Consider the following 19,065-nt stretch of genomic DNA (forward strand, 5'->3'; position numbering starts at 1 on the left):
CTCTTAAGACCAAGCCGCACAAAAGTTATCATGTGGAATTTTTAATTAGGCTTCCATTTTAAGATAAAAGCCAATCAAACTCGAGGTTGACGCCCCCAAACCGGAAGTGAGGTCATATCTTGGCAACCATTTGATGTTATGACGTCAAACTTATAACACAGACTCAAGACTGCTAAGGTAAGGGGCCCAAGAAGTTTGGTGACGTTCGGCCTATAGGTGGCGCTATATGTAGCCAAAATGCATTTTTGCCCATATCGTTGGACCCCTTGGTCCAAATGTCACAAATGAGGTACCAGTGGAATTCCTGGATGAAGCCAAGGTCAATGCATATCATGACGTCATGAGCGCCATCTTGGAATGTCCGCCATTTTGAATTTAATCGAAAACCTTCAAAAAGCATTTCAGGCATCTGAGATTGTCCAATCTCGACGGAACTTGGCAAATAGAATCTTCAGACCAAGCTGCACATAAGTTATTATGTGGATTTTTTTATTTCACTTCCGTGTAACCGCGGCAGCCAATCAAACTCCATGCCGACGCGCAAATGGGACATTTGGCCGTATCTCTGTGATGCATTGATGTATCTATGCCAAACTCGGTGCATGGACTCACGACGCCTTCCTGAGCAGCCCAAGCCTTCCCTATTGTGCCATTCTGCTAGGACCCCCACATTGCTGCTTGCAGCTATATTTGGGGGTCCTAGCAGCGAAGCTGCAGGAACCCATTGAGTTAGTAGCTTTTCCTATTATTATTATTATTATTATTCCTCTACTTTCTGCTGCAATTGAAGTCTATGGCAGCCCCATGAACGCTATGGTAAAAAGTTGTCAAATTTGGCACACTTAATCAGCCAAGTGCCAAAAGCAAACTCAAGAATTTTCATGGCCCAAGACCTTACTCTCTAGCGCCACCAACACGTCAAAGTTCAAAGTGCATTCAGCCTAATAACTTTGGACTACTTGGCCCAAATTTCACAAACAAGGCATCATTGGAATCCTTGGATCATGATGAGTCCAAAGCACCCTATGACGTCAATTTGCGTATACTTAGATTTTCCGCCATTTTGAATTTGATCAAAAAGCTTAAAAAAGCATTTCAGGCCACACAGATTGTCAAATCTTCACGAAACTTAGCACATACACTCTTAAGACCAAGCCGCACAAAAGTTATCGTGTGGAATTTTGAATTAGGCCTCCGTTTTTCCATAAAAGCCAATCAAACTTGAAGATGACGCCAACAAACCGGAAGTGAGGCCATATCTTGGCAACCATTAGATGTTATGACGTCAAACTTCTAACACAGACTCATATCCAGGCCGCCAAGAGGCCAACGAAGTTTGGTGACGTTTAGCTTATAGATGGCGCTATATGTGGCAAAAATGCATTTTTGCTCATATCTTTGGACCCATTGGTCCAAATTTCACAAATGAGGTACCGTTGGAATCCCTGGATATAGACAAGATCAACCCAAATCATGTCGTCATCTGCGCCATCTTGGATTCTCCGCCATTTTGAATTTAATTGAAAACCTTCAAAAAGCATTTCAGGCCACTGAGATTGTCTAATCTCCACGGGACTTGGCACATAGAATCTTCAGACCAAGCCGCACATAAGTTATCATGTGGATTTTTTTATTTCACTTCGGTTTAACCGCGGCAGCCAATCAAACTCTACGCCGACACGCAAACGGGACATTTGGCCGTATCTCTGCGATGGATTGATGTATCAATGCCAAACTTAGTGCATGGACTCACGACGCCTTCCTGAGCAGCCCAAGCCTTGCTTATTGTGCCATTCTGCTAGGACCCCCACATTGCTGCTTGCAGCTATATTTATTATTGGGGGTCCTAGCAGCGAAGCTGCAGGAACCCATTGTGTTAGTAGCTTTTCCTATTATTATTATTGATCTACTTTCCGCTGCAATTGAAGTCTATGGCAGCCCCATGAACGCTATGGTAAAAAGTTTTGAAATTTGGCACACGTAATCAGCCAAGTGCCAAAGCCAAAGTCAAGAAATTTCATGCCCCAAGAGCTTACTCTCTAGCGCCACCAACACGCCAAAGTTCAAAGTGCATTCAGCCTAATAACTTTGGACTACTTGGTCCAAATTTTACAAACAAGACATCATTGGAATCCTTGGATCATGACGAGTCCAACGCACCCTATGACGTCACTTTGCGTATACTTAGATTTTCCGCTATTTTGAATTTTAGCAAAAAGCTTAAAAAAGCATTTCAGATCACAGAGATTGTCCAATTTTCACGAAACTTGGCACATAGACTCTTAAGACCAAGCCGCACAAAAGTTATCCAAGGGAATTTTCAATTAGGCTTCCATTTTTCCATAAAAGCCAATCAAACTCGAGGTTGACGCCCCCAAACCGGAAATGAGGTCATATCTTGGCAACCATTTGATATCATGACGTCAAACTTATAACACAAACTCAAGACTGCTAAGGTAAGAGGCCCAAGAAGTTTGGTGACGTTCGGCCTATAGGTGGCGCTATATGTAGCAAAAATGCATTTTTGCTCATATCTTTGGACCCCTTGGTCCAAATTTCACAAATGAGGTATCAATAGAATCCCTGGATAACGTCGAGGTCAACACACTTAATGACGTCATTTGCGCCATCTTGGATTGTCCGCCATTTTGAATTTAATCAAAAACCTTCAAAACGCATTTCAGGCCACTAAGATTGTCCAATCTCCACGAGACTTGGCACATAGAATCTTCAGACCAAGCCGCACATAAGTTATTATGTGGATATTTTTATTTAACTTCCGTGTAACCGCGGCAGTCAATCAAACTCCATGCCGACGCGCAAATGGGACATTTGGCCGTATCTCTGCGATGCATTGATGTATCGATGCCAAACTTGGTGCATGGACTCACGACGCCTTCCTGAGCGTTCCAAGCCTTCCCTATTGTGCCATTCTGCTAGGACCCCCACATTGCTGCTTGCAGCTATATTTATTGGGGGTCCTAGCAGCGAAGATGCAGGAACCCATTGTGTTAGTAGCTTTTCTTATTATTATTATTCTTCTACTTTCCGCTGCAATTGAAGTCTATGGCAGCCCCATTAACGCTATGGTAAAAAGTTGTGAAATTTGGCACACGTAATCAGCCAAGTGCCAAAGCCAATACCAAGAATTTTCATGCCCCAAGAGCTTACTCTCTAGCGCCACCAACACGCCAAAATTCAAAGTGCATTCAGCCTAATAACTTTGGACTACTTGGTCCAAATTTCACAAATGAGGCATCGTTGGAATCCTTGGATCATGACGAGTCCAACGCACCCTATGACGTCAATTTGCGTATACTTAGATTTTCCGCCATTTTGAATTTTATCAAAAAGCTTAAAAAAGCATTTCAGGTCACAGAGATTGTCCAATTATCACGAAACTTGGCACATAGACTCTTAAGACCAAGCCGCACAAAAGTTATCATGTGGAATTTTTAATTAGGCTTCCATTTTTCCATAAAAGCCAATCAAACACGAGGTTGACGCCCCCAAACCGGAAGTGAGGTCATATCTTGGCAACCATTTGATATCATGACGTCAAACTTATAACACAGACTCAAGACTGCTAAGGTAAGAGGCCCAAGAAGTTTGGTGACGTTCGGTCTATAGGTGGCGCTATATGTAGCAAAAATGCATTTTTGCTCATATCTTTGGACCCCTTGGTCCACATTTCACAAATAAGGTACCAATAGAATCCCTGGATAAGGTCGAGGTCAACACACTTAATGACGTCATTTGCGCCATCTTGGATTGTCCGCCATTTTGAATTTAATCAAAAACCTTCAAAACGCATTTCAGGCCACTAAGATTGTCCAATCTCCACGAGACTTGGCACATAGAATCTTCAGACCAAGCCGCACATAAGTTATTATGTGGATTTTTTAATTTCACTTCCGTGTAACCGCGGCAGCCAATCAAACTCCATGCCGACGAGCAAATGGGACATTTGGCCGTATCTCTGCGATGCATTGATGTATCGATGCCAAACTTGGTGCATGGACTCACGACGCCTTCCTGAGCGTTCCAAGCCTTCCCTATTGTGCCATTCTGCTAGGACCCCCACATTGCTGCTTGCAGCTATATTTATTCTTCTACTTTCTGCTGCAATGTAAGTCTATGGCAGCCCCATGAACGCTATGGTAAAAAGTTGTGAAATTTGGCACACGTAATTAGCCAAGTGCCAATCACAAACTCAAGAATTTTCATGGCCCAAGAGCTTACTCTCTAGCGCCACCAACACGCCAAAGTTCAAAGTGCATTCAGCCTAATAACTTTTGACTACTTGGTCCAAATTTCACATATGAGGTATCGTTTGAATCCTTGGATCATGACGAGTCCAACGCGCCCTATGACGTCATTTTGCATATGCCTAGATTTTCCGCCATTTTGAATTTTATCAAAAAGCTTAAAAAAGCATTTCAGGTCACACAGATTGTCAAATCTTCACGAAACTTGGCATATAGACTCTTCAGAGCAAGCCGCACAAAAGTTATCGAAGGGAATTTTTAATTAGGCTTCCGATTTTCCTTAAAACCCAATCAAACTCGAGGTCGACGCCCCCAAACCGGAAGTGACGCCATATCTTGGCAACCATTTGATGTTATGACGTCAAACTTATAACACAGACTCAAGACTGCTAAGGTAAGAGGCCCAAGAAGTTCGGTGACGTTCGGCCTATAGGTGGCGCTATAAGTAGCAAAAATGCATTTTTGCTCATATCTTTGGACCCCTTGGTCCAAATTTCATAAATAAGGTATCAATAGAATCCTTGGATAAGGTCGAGGTCAACACACTTAATGACGTCATTTGCGCCATCTTGGATTGTCCGCCATTTTGAATTTAATTAAAAACCTTCAAAACGCATTTCAGGCCACTAAGATTGTCCAATCTCCACGAGACTTGGCACATAGAATCTTCAGACCAAGCCGCACATAAGTTATTATGTGGATTTTTTTTATTTCACTTCCGTGTAACCGCGGCAGCCAATCAAACTCCATGCCGACGCGCAAATGGGACATTTGGCCGTATCTCTGCGATGCATTGATGTATCGATGCCAAACTTGGTGCATGGACTCACGACGCCTTCCTGAGCAGCCTAAGCCTTCCCTATTGTGCCATTCTGCTAGGACCCCCACATTGCTGCTTGCAGCTATATTTATTATTAATCCGTTTCTGCTGCAATTGAAGTCTATGGCAGCCCCATGAACGCTATGGTAAAAAGTTGTGAAATTTGGCACACTTAATCAGCCAAGTGCCAAAAGCAAACTCAAGAATTTTCATGGCCCAAGACCTTACTCTCTAGCGCCACCAACACGTCAAAGTTCAAAGTACATTCAGCCTAATAACTTTTGAATACTTGGTCCAAATTTCACAAACAAGACATCATTGGAATCCTTGGATCATGACGAGTCCAATGCACCCTATGACGTCAATTTGCGTATGCCTAGATTTTCCGCCATTTTGAATTTTATCAAAAAGCTTAAAAAAACATTTCAGGTCACAGAGATTGTCCAATTTTCACGAAACTTGGCACATAGACTCTTAAGACCAAGCCGCACAAAAGTTATCGTGTGGAATTTTTAATTAGGCTTCCATTTTTCCATAAAAGCCAATCAAACTCGAGGTTGACGCCCCCAAACCGGAAGTGAGGTCATATCTTGGCAACCATTTGATATCATGACGTCAAACTTATGACACAGACTCAAGACTGCTAAGGTAAGAGGCCCAAGAAGTTCGGTGACGTTCGGCCTATAGGTGGCGCTATATGTAGCAAAAATGCATTTTTGCTCATATCTTTGGACCCCTTGGTCCACATTTCACAAATGAGGTACCAGTAGAATCCCTGGATAAGGACGAGGTCAACACACTTAATGACGTCATTTGCGCCATCTTGGATTGTCCGCCATTTTGAATTTAATCAAAAACCTTCAAAACGCATTTCAGGCCACTAAGATTGTCCAATCTCCACGAGACTTGGCACATAGAATCTTCAGACCAAGCCGCACATAAGTTATTATGTGGATTTTTTTATTTCACTTCCGTGTAACCGCGGCAGCCAATCAAACTCCATGCCGACGCGCAAACGGGACATTTGGCCGGATCTCTGCGATGCATTGATGTATCGATGCCAAACTTGGTGCATGGACTCACGACGCCTTCCTGAGCTGCCCAAGCCTTCCCTATTGTGCCATTCTGCTAGGACCCCCACATCGCTGCTTGCAGCTATATTTGGGGGTCCTAGCAGCGAAGCTGCAGGAACCCATTGTGTTAGTAGCTTTTCCTATTATTGGGGGTCCTAGCAGCGAAGCTGCAGGAACCCATTGTGTTAGTAGCTTTTCCTATTATTATTATTATTATTATTATTATTATTATTATTATTCCTCTACTTTCTGCTGCAATTGAAGTCTATGGCAGCCCCATGAACGCTATGGTAAAAAGTTGTGAAATTTGGCACACTTAATCAGCCAAGTGCCAAAAGCAAACTCAAGAAATTTCATGGCCCAAGACCTTACTCTCTAGCGCCACCAACACGTCAAAGTTCAAAGTGCATTCAGCCTAATAACTTTTGAATACTTGGCCCAAATTTCACAAACAAAACATCATTGGAATTCTTGGATCATGACGAGTCCAACGCACCCTATGACGTCAATTTGCGTATACTTAGATTTTCCGCCATTTTGAATTTTATCAAAAAGCTTAAAAAAGCATTTCAGGTCACAGAGATTGTCCAATTTTCACGAAACTTGGCACATAGACTCTTAAGACCAAGCCGCACAAAAGTTATCCAAGGGAATTTTTAATTAGGCTTCCATTTTTCCATAAAAGCCAATCAAACTCGAGGTTGACGCCCCCAAACCGGAAGTGAGGTCATATCTTGGCAACCATTTGATGTTATGACGTCAAACTTATAACACCGACTCAAGACTGCAAACGTAAGAGGCCCAAGAAGTTTGGTGACGTTCGGCCTATAGGTGGCGCTATATGTAGCCAAAATGCATTTTTGCCCATATCTTTGGACCACTTGGTCTAAATGTCACAAATGAGGTACCAATGGAATCCCTGGATGCAGCCGAGGTCAATGCATATCATGACGTCATCTGCGCCATCTTGGAATGTCCGCCATTTTGAATTTAATCGAAAACCTTCAAAAAGCATTTCAGGCCTCTGAGAGTGTCCAATCTCGACGGAACTTGGCAAATAGAATCTTCAGACCAAGCCGCACATAAGTTATCATGTGGATTTTTTTATTTAACCTCCGTGTAACCGCGGCAGCCAATCAGACACCATGCCGACGCGCAAATGGGACATTTGGCCGTATCTCTGCGATGCATTGATGTATCGATGCCAAACTTGGTGCATGGACTCACGACGCCTTCCTGAGCAGCCCAAGCCTTGCCTATTGTGCCATTCTGCTAGGACCCCCACATCGCTGCTTGCAGCTATATTTATTAATCCGTTTCTGCTGCAATTGAAGTCTATGGCAGCCCCATGAACGCAATGGTAAAAAGTTGTGAAATTTGGCACACGTAATCAGCTAAGTGCCAAAGCCAATATCAAGAATTTTCATGCCCCAAGAGCTTACTCTCTAGCGCCACCAACACGCCAAAGTTCAAAGTGCATTCAGCCTAATAACTTTGGACTACTTGGTCCAAATTTCACAAATGAGGCATCGTTGGAATCCTTGGATCATGACGAGTCCAACGCACCCTATGACGTCAATTTGCGTATACCAAGATTTTCCGCCATTTTGAATTTTATCAAAAAGCTTAAAAAAGCATTTCAGGTCACAGAGATTGTCCAATTTTCACGAAACTTGGCACATAGACTCTTAAGACCAAGCCGCACAAAAGTTATCATGTGGAATTTTTAATTAGGCTTCAATTTTTCCATAAAAGCCAATCAAACTCGAGGTTGACGCCCCCAAACCGGAAGTGAGGTCATATCTTGGCAACCATTTGATATCATGACGTCAAACTTATAACACAGACTCCAGACTGCTAAGGTAAGATGCCCAAGAAGTTTGGTGACATTCGGCCTATAGGTGGCGCTATATGTAGCAAAAATGCATTTTTGCTCATATCTTTTGACCCGTTGGTCCACATTTCACAAATGAGGTACCAGTAGAATCCCTGGATACAGACGAGGTCAACACACTTAATGACGTCATTTGCGCCATCTTGGATTTTCCGCCATTTTGAATTTAATCAAAAACCTTCAAAACGCATTTCAGGCCACTAAGATTGTCCAATCTCCACGAGACTTGGCACATAGAATCTTCAGACCAAGCCGCACATAAGTTATTATGTGGATTTTTTTATTTAACTTCCGTGTAACCTCGGCAGCCAATCAAACTCCACGCCGACGCGCAAATGGGACATTTGGCCGTATCTCTGCGATGCATTGATGTATCGATGCCAAACTTGGTGCATGAACTCACGACGCCATCCTGAGCAGCCCAAGCCTTGCCTATTGTGCCATTCTGCTAGGACCCCCACATCGCTGCTTGCAGCTATATTTCCTCTACTTTCTGCTGCAATTGAAGTCTATGGCAGCCCCATGAACGCTATGGTAAAAAGTTGTGAAATTTGGCACACTTAATCAGCCAAGTGCCAATCACAAACTCAAGAATTTTCATGGCCCAAGAGCTTACTCTCTAGCGCCACCAACACGTCAAAGTTCAAAGTGCATTCAGCCTAATAACTTTTGAATACTTGGCCCAAATTTCACAAACAAGACATCATTGGAATCCTTGGATCATGACGAGTCCAACGCACCCTATGACGTCAATTTGCGTATACTTAGATATTCCGCCATTTTGAATTTTATCAAAAAGCTTAAAAAAGCATTTCAGGTCACAGAGATTGTCCAATTTTCACGAAACTTGGCACATAGACTCTTAAGACCAAGCCGCACAAAAGTTATCGTGTGGAATTTTTAATTAGGCTTCCATTTTTCCATAAAAGCCAATCAAACTCGAGGTTGACGCCCCCAAACCGGAAGTGAGGTCATATCTTGGCAACCATTTGATATCATGACGTCAAACTTATAACACAGACTCAAGACTGGTAACGTAAGAGGCCCAAGAAGTTTGGTGACGTTCGGCCTATAGGTGGCGCTATATGTAGCAAAAATGCATTTTTGCTCATATCTTTGGACCTCTTGGTCCACATTTCACAAATGAGGTACCAGTAGAATCCCTGGATAAGGACGAGGTCAACACACTTAATGACGTCATTTGCGCCATCTTGGATTGTCCGCCATTTTGAATTTAATCAAAAACCTTCAAAACGCATTTCAGGCCACTAAGATTGTCCAATCTCCACGAGACTTGGCACATAGAATCTTCAGACCAAGCCGCACATAAGTTCTTCCGTAGATTTTTTTATTACACTTCCGTTTAACCACGGCAGCCAATCAAACTCTACGCCGACACGCAAATGGGACATTTGGCCGTATCTCTGCGATGCATTGATGAATCAATGCCAAACTTGGTGCATGGACTCATGACGCCTTCCTGAGCAGCCCAAGCCTTCCCTATTGTGCCATTCTGCTAGGCCCCCACATCGCTGCTTGCAGCTATATTTTTTCCTATTATTATTAATCCGTTTCTGCTGCAATTGAAGTCTATGGCAGCCCCATGAACGCTATGGTAAAAAGTTGTGAAATTTGGCACACGTAATCAGCTAAGTGCCAAAGCTAATATCAAGAATTTTCATGCCCCAAGAGCTTACTCTCTAGCGCCACCAACACGCCAAAGTTCAAAGTGCATTCAGCCTAATCTTTGGACCCCTTGGTCCACATTTCACAAATGAGGTACCAGTAGAATCCCTAGATAAGGACAAGGTCAACACAGTTAATGACGTCATCTGCGCCATCTTGGATTGTCCGCCATTTTGAATTCAATCAAAAACCTTCAAAACGCATTTCAGGCCACTAAGATTGTCCAATCTCCACGAGACTTGGCACATAGAATCTTCAGACCAAGTCGCACATAAGTTATTATGTGGATTTTTTTATTTCACTTCCGTGTAACCGCGGCAGCCAATCAGACTTCATGCCGACGCGCAAATGGGACATTTGGCCGTATCTCTGCGATGCATTGATGAATCAATGCCAAACTTGGTGCATGGACTCACGAAGCCTTCCTGAGCGGCCCAATCCTTCCCTATTGTGCCATTCTGCTAGGACCCCCACATCGCTGCTTGCAGCTATATTTATATGGCTACTTTCTGCTGCAATTGAAGTCTATGGCAGCCCCATGAACGCTATGGTAAAAAGTTGTGAAATTTGGCACACGTAATTAGCCAAGTGCCAATCACAAACTCAAGAGTTTTCATGGCCCAAGAGTCTACTCTCTAACGCCACCAACACGCCAAAGTTCAAAGTGCATTCAGCCTAATAACTTTGGACTACATGGTCCAAATTTACAAATGAGGCATCGTTGGAATCCTTGGATCATGACGAGTCCAACGCACCCTATGACGTCAATTTGCGTATGCCTAGATTTTCCGCCATTTTGAATCTTATCAAAAAGCTTAAAAAAGCATTTCAGGTCACAGAGATTGTTCAATTTTCACAAAAATTGGCACATAGACTCTTAAGAGCAAGCCGCACAAAAGTTATCGTGTGGAATTTTTAATTAGGCTTCCGTTTCTCCATAAAAGCCAATCAAACTCGAGGTTAACGCCGCCAAACCGGAAGTGATGCCATATCTTGGCAACCATTTGATGTTATGACGTCAACCTTCTAACACAGACTCAATACTGCTAAGGTAAGAGGATCAATAAGTTTGGTGACGTTTGGCCTATAGGTGGCGCTATATGTAGTCAAAATGCATTTTTGCTCATATCTTTGGACCCCTTGGTCCAAATGTCACAAATGAGGTACCAATGGAATCCCTGGATGCAGACGAGGTCAATGCAGTTAATGACGTCATCTGCGCCATGTTGGATTTTCCGCCGTTTTGAATTGAATCGAAGACCTTCAAAAAGCATGTCAGGCCACTGAGATTGTCCAATCTCCACGGGACTTGGCACATAGAATCTTCAGACCAAGCCGAACATAAGTTATCATGTGGATTTTTTTTATTTCACTTCCGTTTAACCGTGGCAGCCAATCAAACTCCACGCCGACGCGCAAACGGGACATTTGGTCGTATCTCTGCGATGCATTGATGTATCGATGCCAAACTTGGTGCATGGACTCATGACCCCATCCTGAGCAGCCCAAGCTTTCCCTATTGTGCCATTCTGCTAGGCCCCCTTATCGCTGCTTGCAGCTATATTTGATCTACTTTCTTCTGCAATTGAAGTCTATGGCAGCCCCATGAACGCTATGGTAAAAAGTTGTGAAATTTGGCACACGTAATCAGCCAAGTGCCAAAGTCAAGAAATTTCATGCCCCAAGACCTTACTCTCTAGCGCCACCAACACGCCAAAGTTCAAAGTGCATTCAGCCTAATAACTTTTGACTACTTGGTCCAAATTTCACAAATGAGACATCGTTGGAATCCTTGGATCACGACGAGTCCAACGCACACTATGACGTCATTTGCATATACTTAGATTTTCCGCCATTTTGAATTAAATTAAAAAGCTTATAAAGCATTTCAGGACACAGAGATTGTCAAATTTTCACGAAACTTGGCAGATAGACTCTTAAGACCAAGCCGCACAAAAGTTATCCAAGGGAATTTTTAATTAGGCTTCCGTTTCTCCATAAAAGCCAATCAAACTCGAGGTTGACGCCGCCAAACCGGAAGTGAGGCCATATCTTGGCAACCATTTGATGTTATGACGTCAAACTTCTAACGCAGACTCAAGACCGCTAAGGGAAGTGGCCCAAGAAGTTTGATGACGTTTGGCCAATAGGTGGCGCTATAAGCAGCAAAAATGTATTTTTGCTCATATCTTTGGACCCCTTGGTCCAAATGTCACAAATGAGGTATCATTGGAATCCCTTGATATAGACGAGGTCAACGCTCCTCATGACGTCATCAGCGCCATCTTGGATTGTCCGCCATTTTGAACTGAATTGAAAACCTTAAAAAAGCATTTCAGGCCACGCAGATTGCCTAATCATCACAGGACTTGGCACATAGAATCTTCAGACCAAGCCGCACATAAGTTATCATGTGGATTGTTTTATTACACTTCCGTTTAACCGCGGCAGCCAATCAAACTCTACGCCGACACGCAAACGGGACATTTGGCCGTATCTCTGCGATGCATTGATGTATCGATGCCAAACTTGGTGCATGGACTCATGACGCCTTCCTGAGCAGCCCAAGCCTTCCCTATTGTGCCATTCTGCTAGGCCCCCATATCGCTGCTTGCAGCTATATTTCCTATTCTTCTACTTTCTGCTGCAATTGAAGTCTATGGCAGCCCCATTAACGCATTGCGGGAAAGTTGTGAAATTTGGCACACGTAATCAGCCAAGTGCCAAAAGCAAAGTCAAGAAATTTCATGGCCCAAGTGCTTACTCACTAGCGCCACCAACACGTCAAAGTTCAAAGTGCATCCAAATGCATAACTTTGGACTACTTGGTTCAAATTTCACAAATGAGGTATTGCTGGAATCCTTGGATCATGACGAGTCCAACGCACCCTATGACGTCATTGGCCTATGCCTACAAACTCCGCCATTTTGAATTTAATCAAAAAGCTTGAAAAAGCATTTCAGGCCACGCAGATTGTCCGATCTCCACGAAACTTGGCACATAGAATCTTCAGACCAAGCCTCACAAAAGTTACCGTTTGGAATTTTTAATTAGGCTTCCGATTTTCCATAAAAGCCAATCAAACTCGAGGTTAACGCCGCCAAAGCGGAAGTGAGGCCATATCTTGGCAACCATTTTATGTTATGACGTCAAACGTCTAACACAGACTCCAGACTGCTAAGGTAAGAGGCTCAAGAAGTTTGGTGACGTTTGGCCTATAGGTGGCGCTATATGTAGCAAAAATGCATTTTTGCTCATATCTTTGGACCCCTTGGTCCAAATCTCACAAATGAGGTACCAATGGAATCCCTGGATGCAGACGAGGTCAACGCACATCATGACGTCATCTGCGCCATGTTGGATTTTCCGCCATTTTGAATTTAATCGAAAACCTTCAAAAAGCATTTCAGGCCACTGAGATTGTCCAATATCCTCGGGACTTGGCACATAGAATCTTCAGACCAAGCCGCACATAAAATATCATGCGGATTCTTTTATTTCACTTCCGTTTAACCGCGGCAGCCAATCAAACTCTACGCCGACGCGCAAACGGGACATTTGGTCGTATCTCTGCGATGCATTGATGTATCGATGCCAAACTTGGTGCATGGACTCATGACCCCATCCTGAGCAGCCCAAGCTTTCCCTATTGTGCCATTCTGCTAGGCCCCCTTATCGCTGCTTGCAGCTATATTTGATCTACTTTCTTCTGCAATTGAAGTCTATGGCAGCCCCATGAACGCTATGGTAAAAAGTTGTGAAATTTGGCACTCGTAATCAGCCAAGTGCCAAAGTCAAGAAATTTCATGCCCCAAGACCTTACTCTCTAGCGCCACCAACACGCCAAAGTTCAAAGTGCATTCAGCCTAATAACTTTTGACTACTTGGTCCAAATTTCACAAATGAGACATCGTTGGAATCCTTGGATCACGACGAGTCCAACGCACACTATGACGTCAATTTGCATATACTTAGATTTTCCGCCATTTTGAATTAAATTAAAAAGCTTAAAAAAGCATTTCAGGACACAGAGATTGTCAAATTTTCACGAAACTTGGCAGATAGACTCTTAAGACCAAGCCGCACAAAAGTTATTGTGTGGCATTTTAAATTAGGCTTCCGTTGTTCCATAAAAGCCAATCAAACTCGAGGTTGACGCCGCCAAACTGGAAGTGAGGCCATATATTTGCAACCGATTAATATTATGACGTCAAATTTCTAGTACAGACTCATTACCACTGCGGGAAGAGGTCCAAGAAGTTTGATGACATTTGGCGTATAGGGGGCGCTATATCTAGCAAAAAGACTAATTTGCTCATATCTTTGGACTCCTTGGTCCACATTTCACAAATGAGGTACCGTTGGAATCCCTGGATATAGACAAGGTCAACGCACCTCATGACGTCATCTGCGCCATCTTGGATTGTTTGCCATTTCGAATTTAATCGAAAACCTTCAAAAAGCATTTCAGGCCACTGAGATTGTCCAATCTCCACGGGACTTGGCACATAGAATCTTCAGACCAAGCTGCACATGAGCTATCATGTGGATTTATTTATTTCACTTCCGTTTAACCGCGGCAGCCAATAAAACTCTACGCCGACGCGCAAACGGGACATTTGGCCGTATCTCTGCGATGCATTGATGTATCGATGCCAAACTTGGTGCATGGACTGACGGCCCCTTCTTGAGCAGCCCAAGCCTTGCCTGTTCTGCTAGGACCCCCACATCGCTGCTTGCAGCTATATTTTCATTTTGTTTTTCCATCACCTCGAGAAAGTTGGTGTCCCTTGGTGATTTATTTTGCGCCTTTTGAGCAGGCATTTTTTTTGTGGCATTTAACGATGTTGAGCTTTGTCCTGCTTTAACTGTTGGACTGAAACTGAGTTTGACTTTGCTTGTGGTGCCGTGAAAGGGAAACTTGTGCTTTAACTTTTCCTTTGATTGTGGGAATTATGTATTCGGATGAGGTACCAGACGGAGTTTTGAAATGAGCAGCGGGCATTTCGTATTCCTGAAGGACTTGTATTTTTGCATCGGCCTGTGCCATTTTAGTTTCTAGCTGGTGCTTCTTTTTTGCAGATTTTATTTTTAGTTCTTGCATTTCCAGCTCAAGCTCTTTGTTAAGTGCATCAGTCTGAGCCCTTAATTGAGCGTGTTCTACGCGGGTGTCAGAGAGCGCTTTGGAAACGTTACTGCCCCGACTAGAGGCTACGCTTGGCGACTTTTTTATTGCCACTTGAGAGACGCTGTCATGTGGGGAGACCAAGGTGTCGTGTTCATGAGCTACGCCACATTGCTGTTCTGATTCACGAACATTCATTTTTCCCCCCACATCATCAGTTTCTTCTACGTCGTTCAACCACATTTCCACTCCTTTAACAAAATCTGAGAAGCTCGTTACTTTGGGTTGATACCAGTCAATGTGATCATCATCTCTTTCATCTTCACTCAATAAAGATTGCACTTGCTTATGCACTTGACCAAAGTCATCCAAAAAAGCAACAAAACTGGAAAGTACTTGGTTAACCTCTTCTGTGGTATCACCGGCTTCAATTAGTGCATTTATTTCGTTGCGCTTCCTGGTTAACACGCTCAACTTTCCACACCGACTTTTAATCAACTGGTATAATTGCTTTTCTTGCTCAACAGTTTCTTGTACATCGTCCACATTTTGTTCATCCATTTTTGCACTTTACAAGCTCAGTGCCAAGCGCTACAAGCATCCAGTCACTTTACGCACCATCCAACACTTTGTTTGTTTGCTTCGGCGTAGACAATTGGCACGGCGGCCGAAGTTGCTTTAAAAGTGCACTACTCACGGTTGATGAGCTTCATCGGGTTTCAGGTGTCGAAGTAGTTTAATCCACAGTTCCAGTTTTCCAGATCCTTAAATATTTTCGACTTTGTAAGGTCCAATTTTTTCCAAAGTTCCAAGGAATGGAGAAACACTAGGCCTCGGCTGGGATCGAACGCACACTCCTTTTGTTGTAGAAAATCATTTATTGCGTCCAGGATGATAACAAGTGCTGAATGAAAGTGTAGTCAAAATAAGTTAACAGTCCAAACTAAACAAAAAGATGATGAAAATGTAACAACATAAAGTAAGTGCGGTCGAAAATAGTATGACAGCCCGGTCTGCATTTCCCATTAACCAACCCAAAAACCCGGATATAATGACTTTTGACCCAATGACGTCACCCCAATGGTGATCGTCATACTTAAAGCAGTCAACCTAATAACAAAACTAAATCATAATCCAGGCATAAGCATTCCACATTTTCCATAACAACTAAATATTTCATACCTCATATGTCATACATAACCCAAATGTTACCTTAGTAGGCCAAAACATAAAAACCATCAAAATGGCTGTAACAGCATCTTATCTGGTGCAAATGACTGTCTGACTGTTGTGAAAATTAAGCTGTTCTATCGGCCCATACTACGGCATGTAATGGAAAAATCGCTATAGCTCATGTTGTCTTTTACAGCATTTCTTTAGCAGCTACTGATTCCTACTAGTTTAATTTGGTAGAAACTAGAATGAGGAGTGTTAAGCAAGATGTCTGACTTTGCTTCTGATTGTTTTTTTTTTTTTAATTGAGGTGTCCATCAGTTGTGCACTACTGTCCGGACAGGCACATAGTTGTGAGCGCATCACATGTCTCTCCTGTAGATTCACTGTCCCGTTTTCACACTCTTATGGTAATCTTAAGTTGTCTCCGGGTGGGATGGGGTCACACCTAGAAATTCCCAGTCTATTATTAATTTAATTTATTTTCACCAATATGCCTGTATCAGTTGGGCCAGTAAGGATGTGGTATGGAACAACATGCTGGAGAAGGATAAGACCTACACACGAAATGTCAACATGTTGGACAAGCATCCTCATTTGCAGCCCAAGATGAGAGCAGTTCTCCTGGACTGGCTCATGGAGGTCTGTGTTCTGTCTTAGTAAGCATTTTTGAGTCACACTCAACAAATCATGCATCAATCTCTTACAAATATAATCAAATTTTAAACATTGCGGTAATGAAGGCACCTCATTGATCCATTCCTGACCTTGGAATGGATCAATCTATCTAATTCGGTCCAGAGGTTTTCAGTGAAGAATTTATCTACTTTATCAATGTTATTTCAAGTTCTCTCATAACAAAGAATATATTCCAGCCATTAAAAGTGACTAGGCCTAATTGGAGTAATGTAAAATTGATTAAACAGATTCAAGTTTTAAGCCTATTTCATTGGAACACTATGAATCTAAACAACCTTTTTGGTCTTTTCCATTTTCCATATTCTGTTTGTGTGTTTTAGGTAAGTGAAGTGTACAGACTACACAGGGAGACGTATAACCTCGCTCAGGACTACTTTGATCGCTTCATGGCCACACAGAGAAATGTCTTCAAATCGACTCTGCAACTCATAGGCATTACTTGTCTTTTCATTGCAGCCAAAGTAGAGGTAAGATTTGGACTGAAAAGCGAGAATAATTGTGATGCCTGGTTAACTCATTATGATCTGGAGCATTGCACAGAACAAAATAACAGTAATAAAGAATATTGATAAGCATGAGGGTAAAGTCAGTAATTTACAGGACAAACTGAACATTCAACCTCTCAAGTGGTATTACTTTAATGTTTCTGCATTGTTCAGAGACCTTAAACTAAGCTTTAGTTCTGAATGGGTTTAGTAGTATTTTCTCTCTTTTCTTTCATAGATTTGTTGTAGGCTGTATGTGGGTTAGCGTTTCATTACATTTCTCCACACTGAATAAGTTATATTATGTGGGCTGTATTAATGGCTGTCAAAGTGATCATCTATTGTGTTGTTGCTTCTCCAAGGAAATGTATCCTCCGAAGATCCAGCGGTTTGCCTATGTTACAGATGAAGCCTGTACAGAAGATGAGATTCTCAGTATGGAAATTATCATTATGATGGTAAAGAACACACAATACTTTGATACATTTGTATGGACTGGTCTATACTTGTACACATGCAGTAACCATGTCATGGTAAAGCCCCTTTCTCACTGAATGAAACATTAGCTTACGTCTATTAACATTAAGCATGTTTAGGTGACACTCAAAAACATATCATTGTGTTAGACTGACCAAGTTTAGACATTTAGAATGCATTTAAAAATGGAAAGAAATTAGGTCGACTGAAATTGTATGAAATTGATGCTCTCAAAATTGGATTGACACACCCAGATAATTCAGTTGTGGATCAGATCACTCCTGCATGTATAAGTTCAACTAGACTTGAATGGGCCTAAATTAGCTAAACAGAAATGTAGAAATTGTGGACTGAAAATCAGCCCATTAATTAATACCATGTGTCAGTTTGTGGACGCTTACTACATGTACGAGGATCTCCCTCAGAGAAAATTGGTAACAGCAGGATGTCTTTACAGTTTGACATACTTTGGTCAATAATTCGAATTTACTACTCTGTATTTAGATTGAGAAAAGGGGATGGTGTTCCTATTTAACAGCCAAGTCAAGTTGTAGCTGAGACTCGACTCAATTGTGTACTAAAACCAAGCTGAGTGTCTACAGTTAGCATTCACTCATGTAGTTACAGTCAATTATGAGCTAAAGTTAAGTTTAAGTTTTGCTGTGTGTTTTGCTGTTAAGCAAGTTACACACAGTAACTTAAGTTTTGCTGTGTGCAGCACTTGGAGCTGCAAAACAGAGCACATCCCTGATATCCCTGATAAGTTTTAAACCCACATGTATAACATGGAGATTTCAGAACTGACCACCCCCAACCTGCAGATAAATGGACATGTATGCGCTCAATTTTGGTATTGGAGTGCATGCATACAGGACTTTTAAAAGCGTATGGGAGTGTCAGTCGATGACCCAAAATTCTAAAGTTTTTATCTGTATGAAAAGGGAATGAGTAGTAGGTCACTTGTCTAAATATAAGAAAACCTCTTGCTTATCCACTATTATGATCCATCAGCATGATACTTGCAGGGATTCCCAAACCCCAGAAAACAAACACACAAACTTATTTTTGTTGAACACTAGACTGATGTTCCCAATAAAAGTGGCACAGAAGTTTGATTATACTTGCAGTGTGTAGGCATGTCTTTTGGCGCTTTTCCACTAGCTCGCTTCGGCTCCGCACGGCTCGGTTGGTTGTGTTTCCATTTATTCCGAGTATCACTTCGTGCCTCCTCGACGTGGGCGGGGTCGTCGTAACACAGCTGCGCGACCAGAACAACAACAACAACAACATACGAGGAGGATAGCATGGAGGACATCGAGGCACTCGTGTTGCTGCTCACCCTGTGGCTTTTTGTCGCACAGAAG

At 42.5% G+C, this 19,065-nt stretch overlaps 1 protein-coding gene across 2 annotated transcripts in view; it reads left to right on the plus strand.

Annotated features, from left to right (window-relative positions):
- The window catches only part of ccne1 (cyclin E1), a 53,088-nt gene that overhangs the window by 22,217 nt on the left and 11,806 nt on the right, over positions 1–19,065 (plus strand). For both annotated transcript variants that reach the window (XM_075468214.1, XM_075468303.1), the window contains exons 6-8: positions 16,547–16,682; positions 17,060–17,206; positions 17,587–17,682. In XM_075468214.1, coding sequence (XP_075324329.1) covers positions 16,547–16,682; positions 17,060–17,206; positions 17,587–17,682 — 379 coding nt within the window. The remainder of the gene's footprint in view (positions 1–16,546; positions 16,683–17,059; positions 17,207–17,586; positions 17,683–19,065) is intronic.

The sequence above is a fragment of the Odontesthes bonariensis genome, chromosome 1 (genome assembly GCF_027942865.1).
Source record: "Odontesthes bonariensis isolate fOdoBon6 chromosome 1, fOdoBon6.hap1, whole genome shotgun sequence".
Classification (NCBI taxonomy): Eukaryota; Metazoa; Chordata; class Actinopteri; order Atheriniformes; family Atherinopsidae; genus Odontesthes; species Odontesthes bonariensis.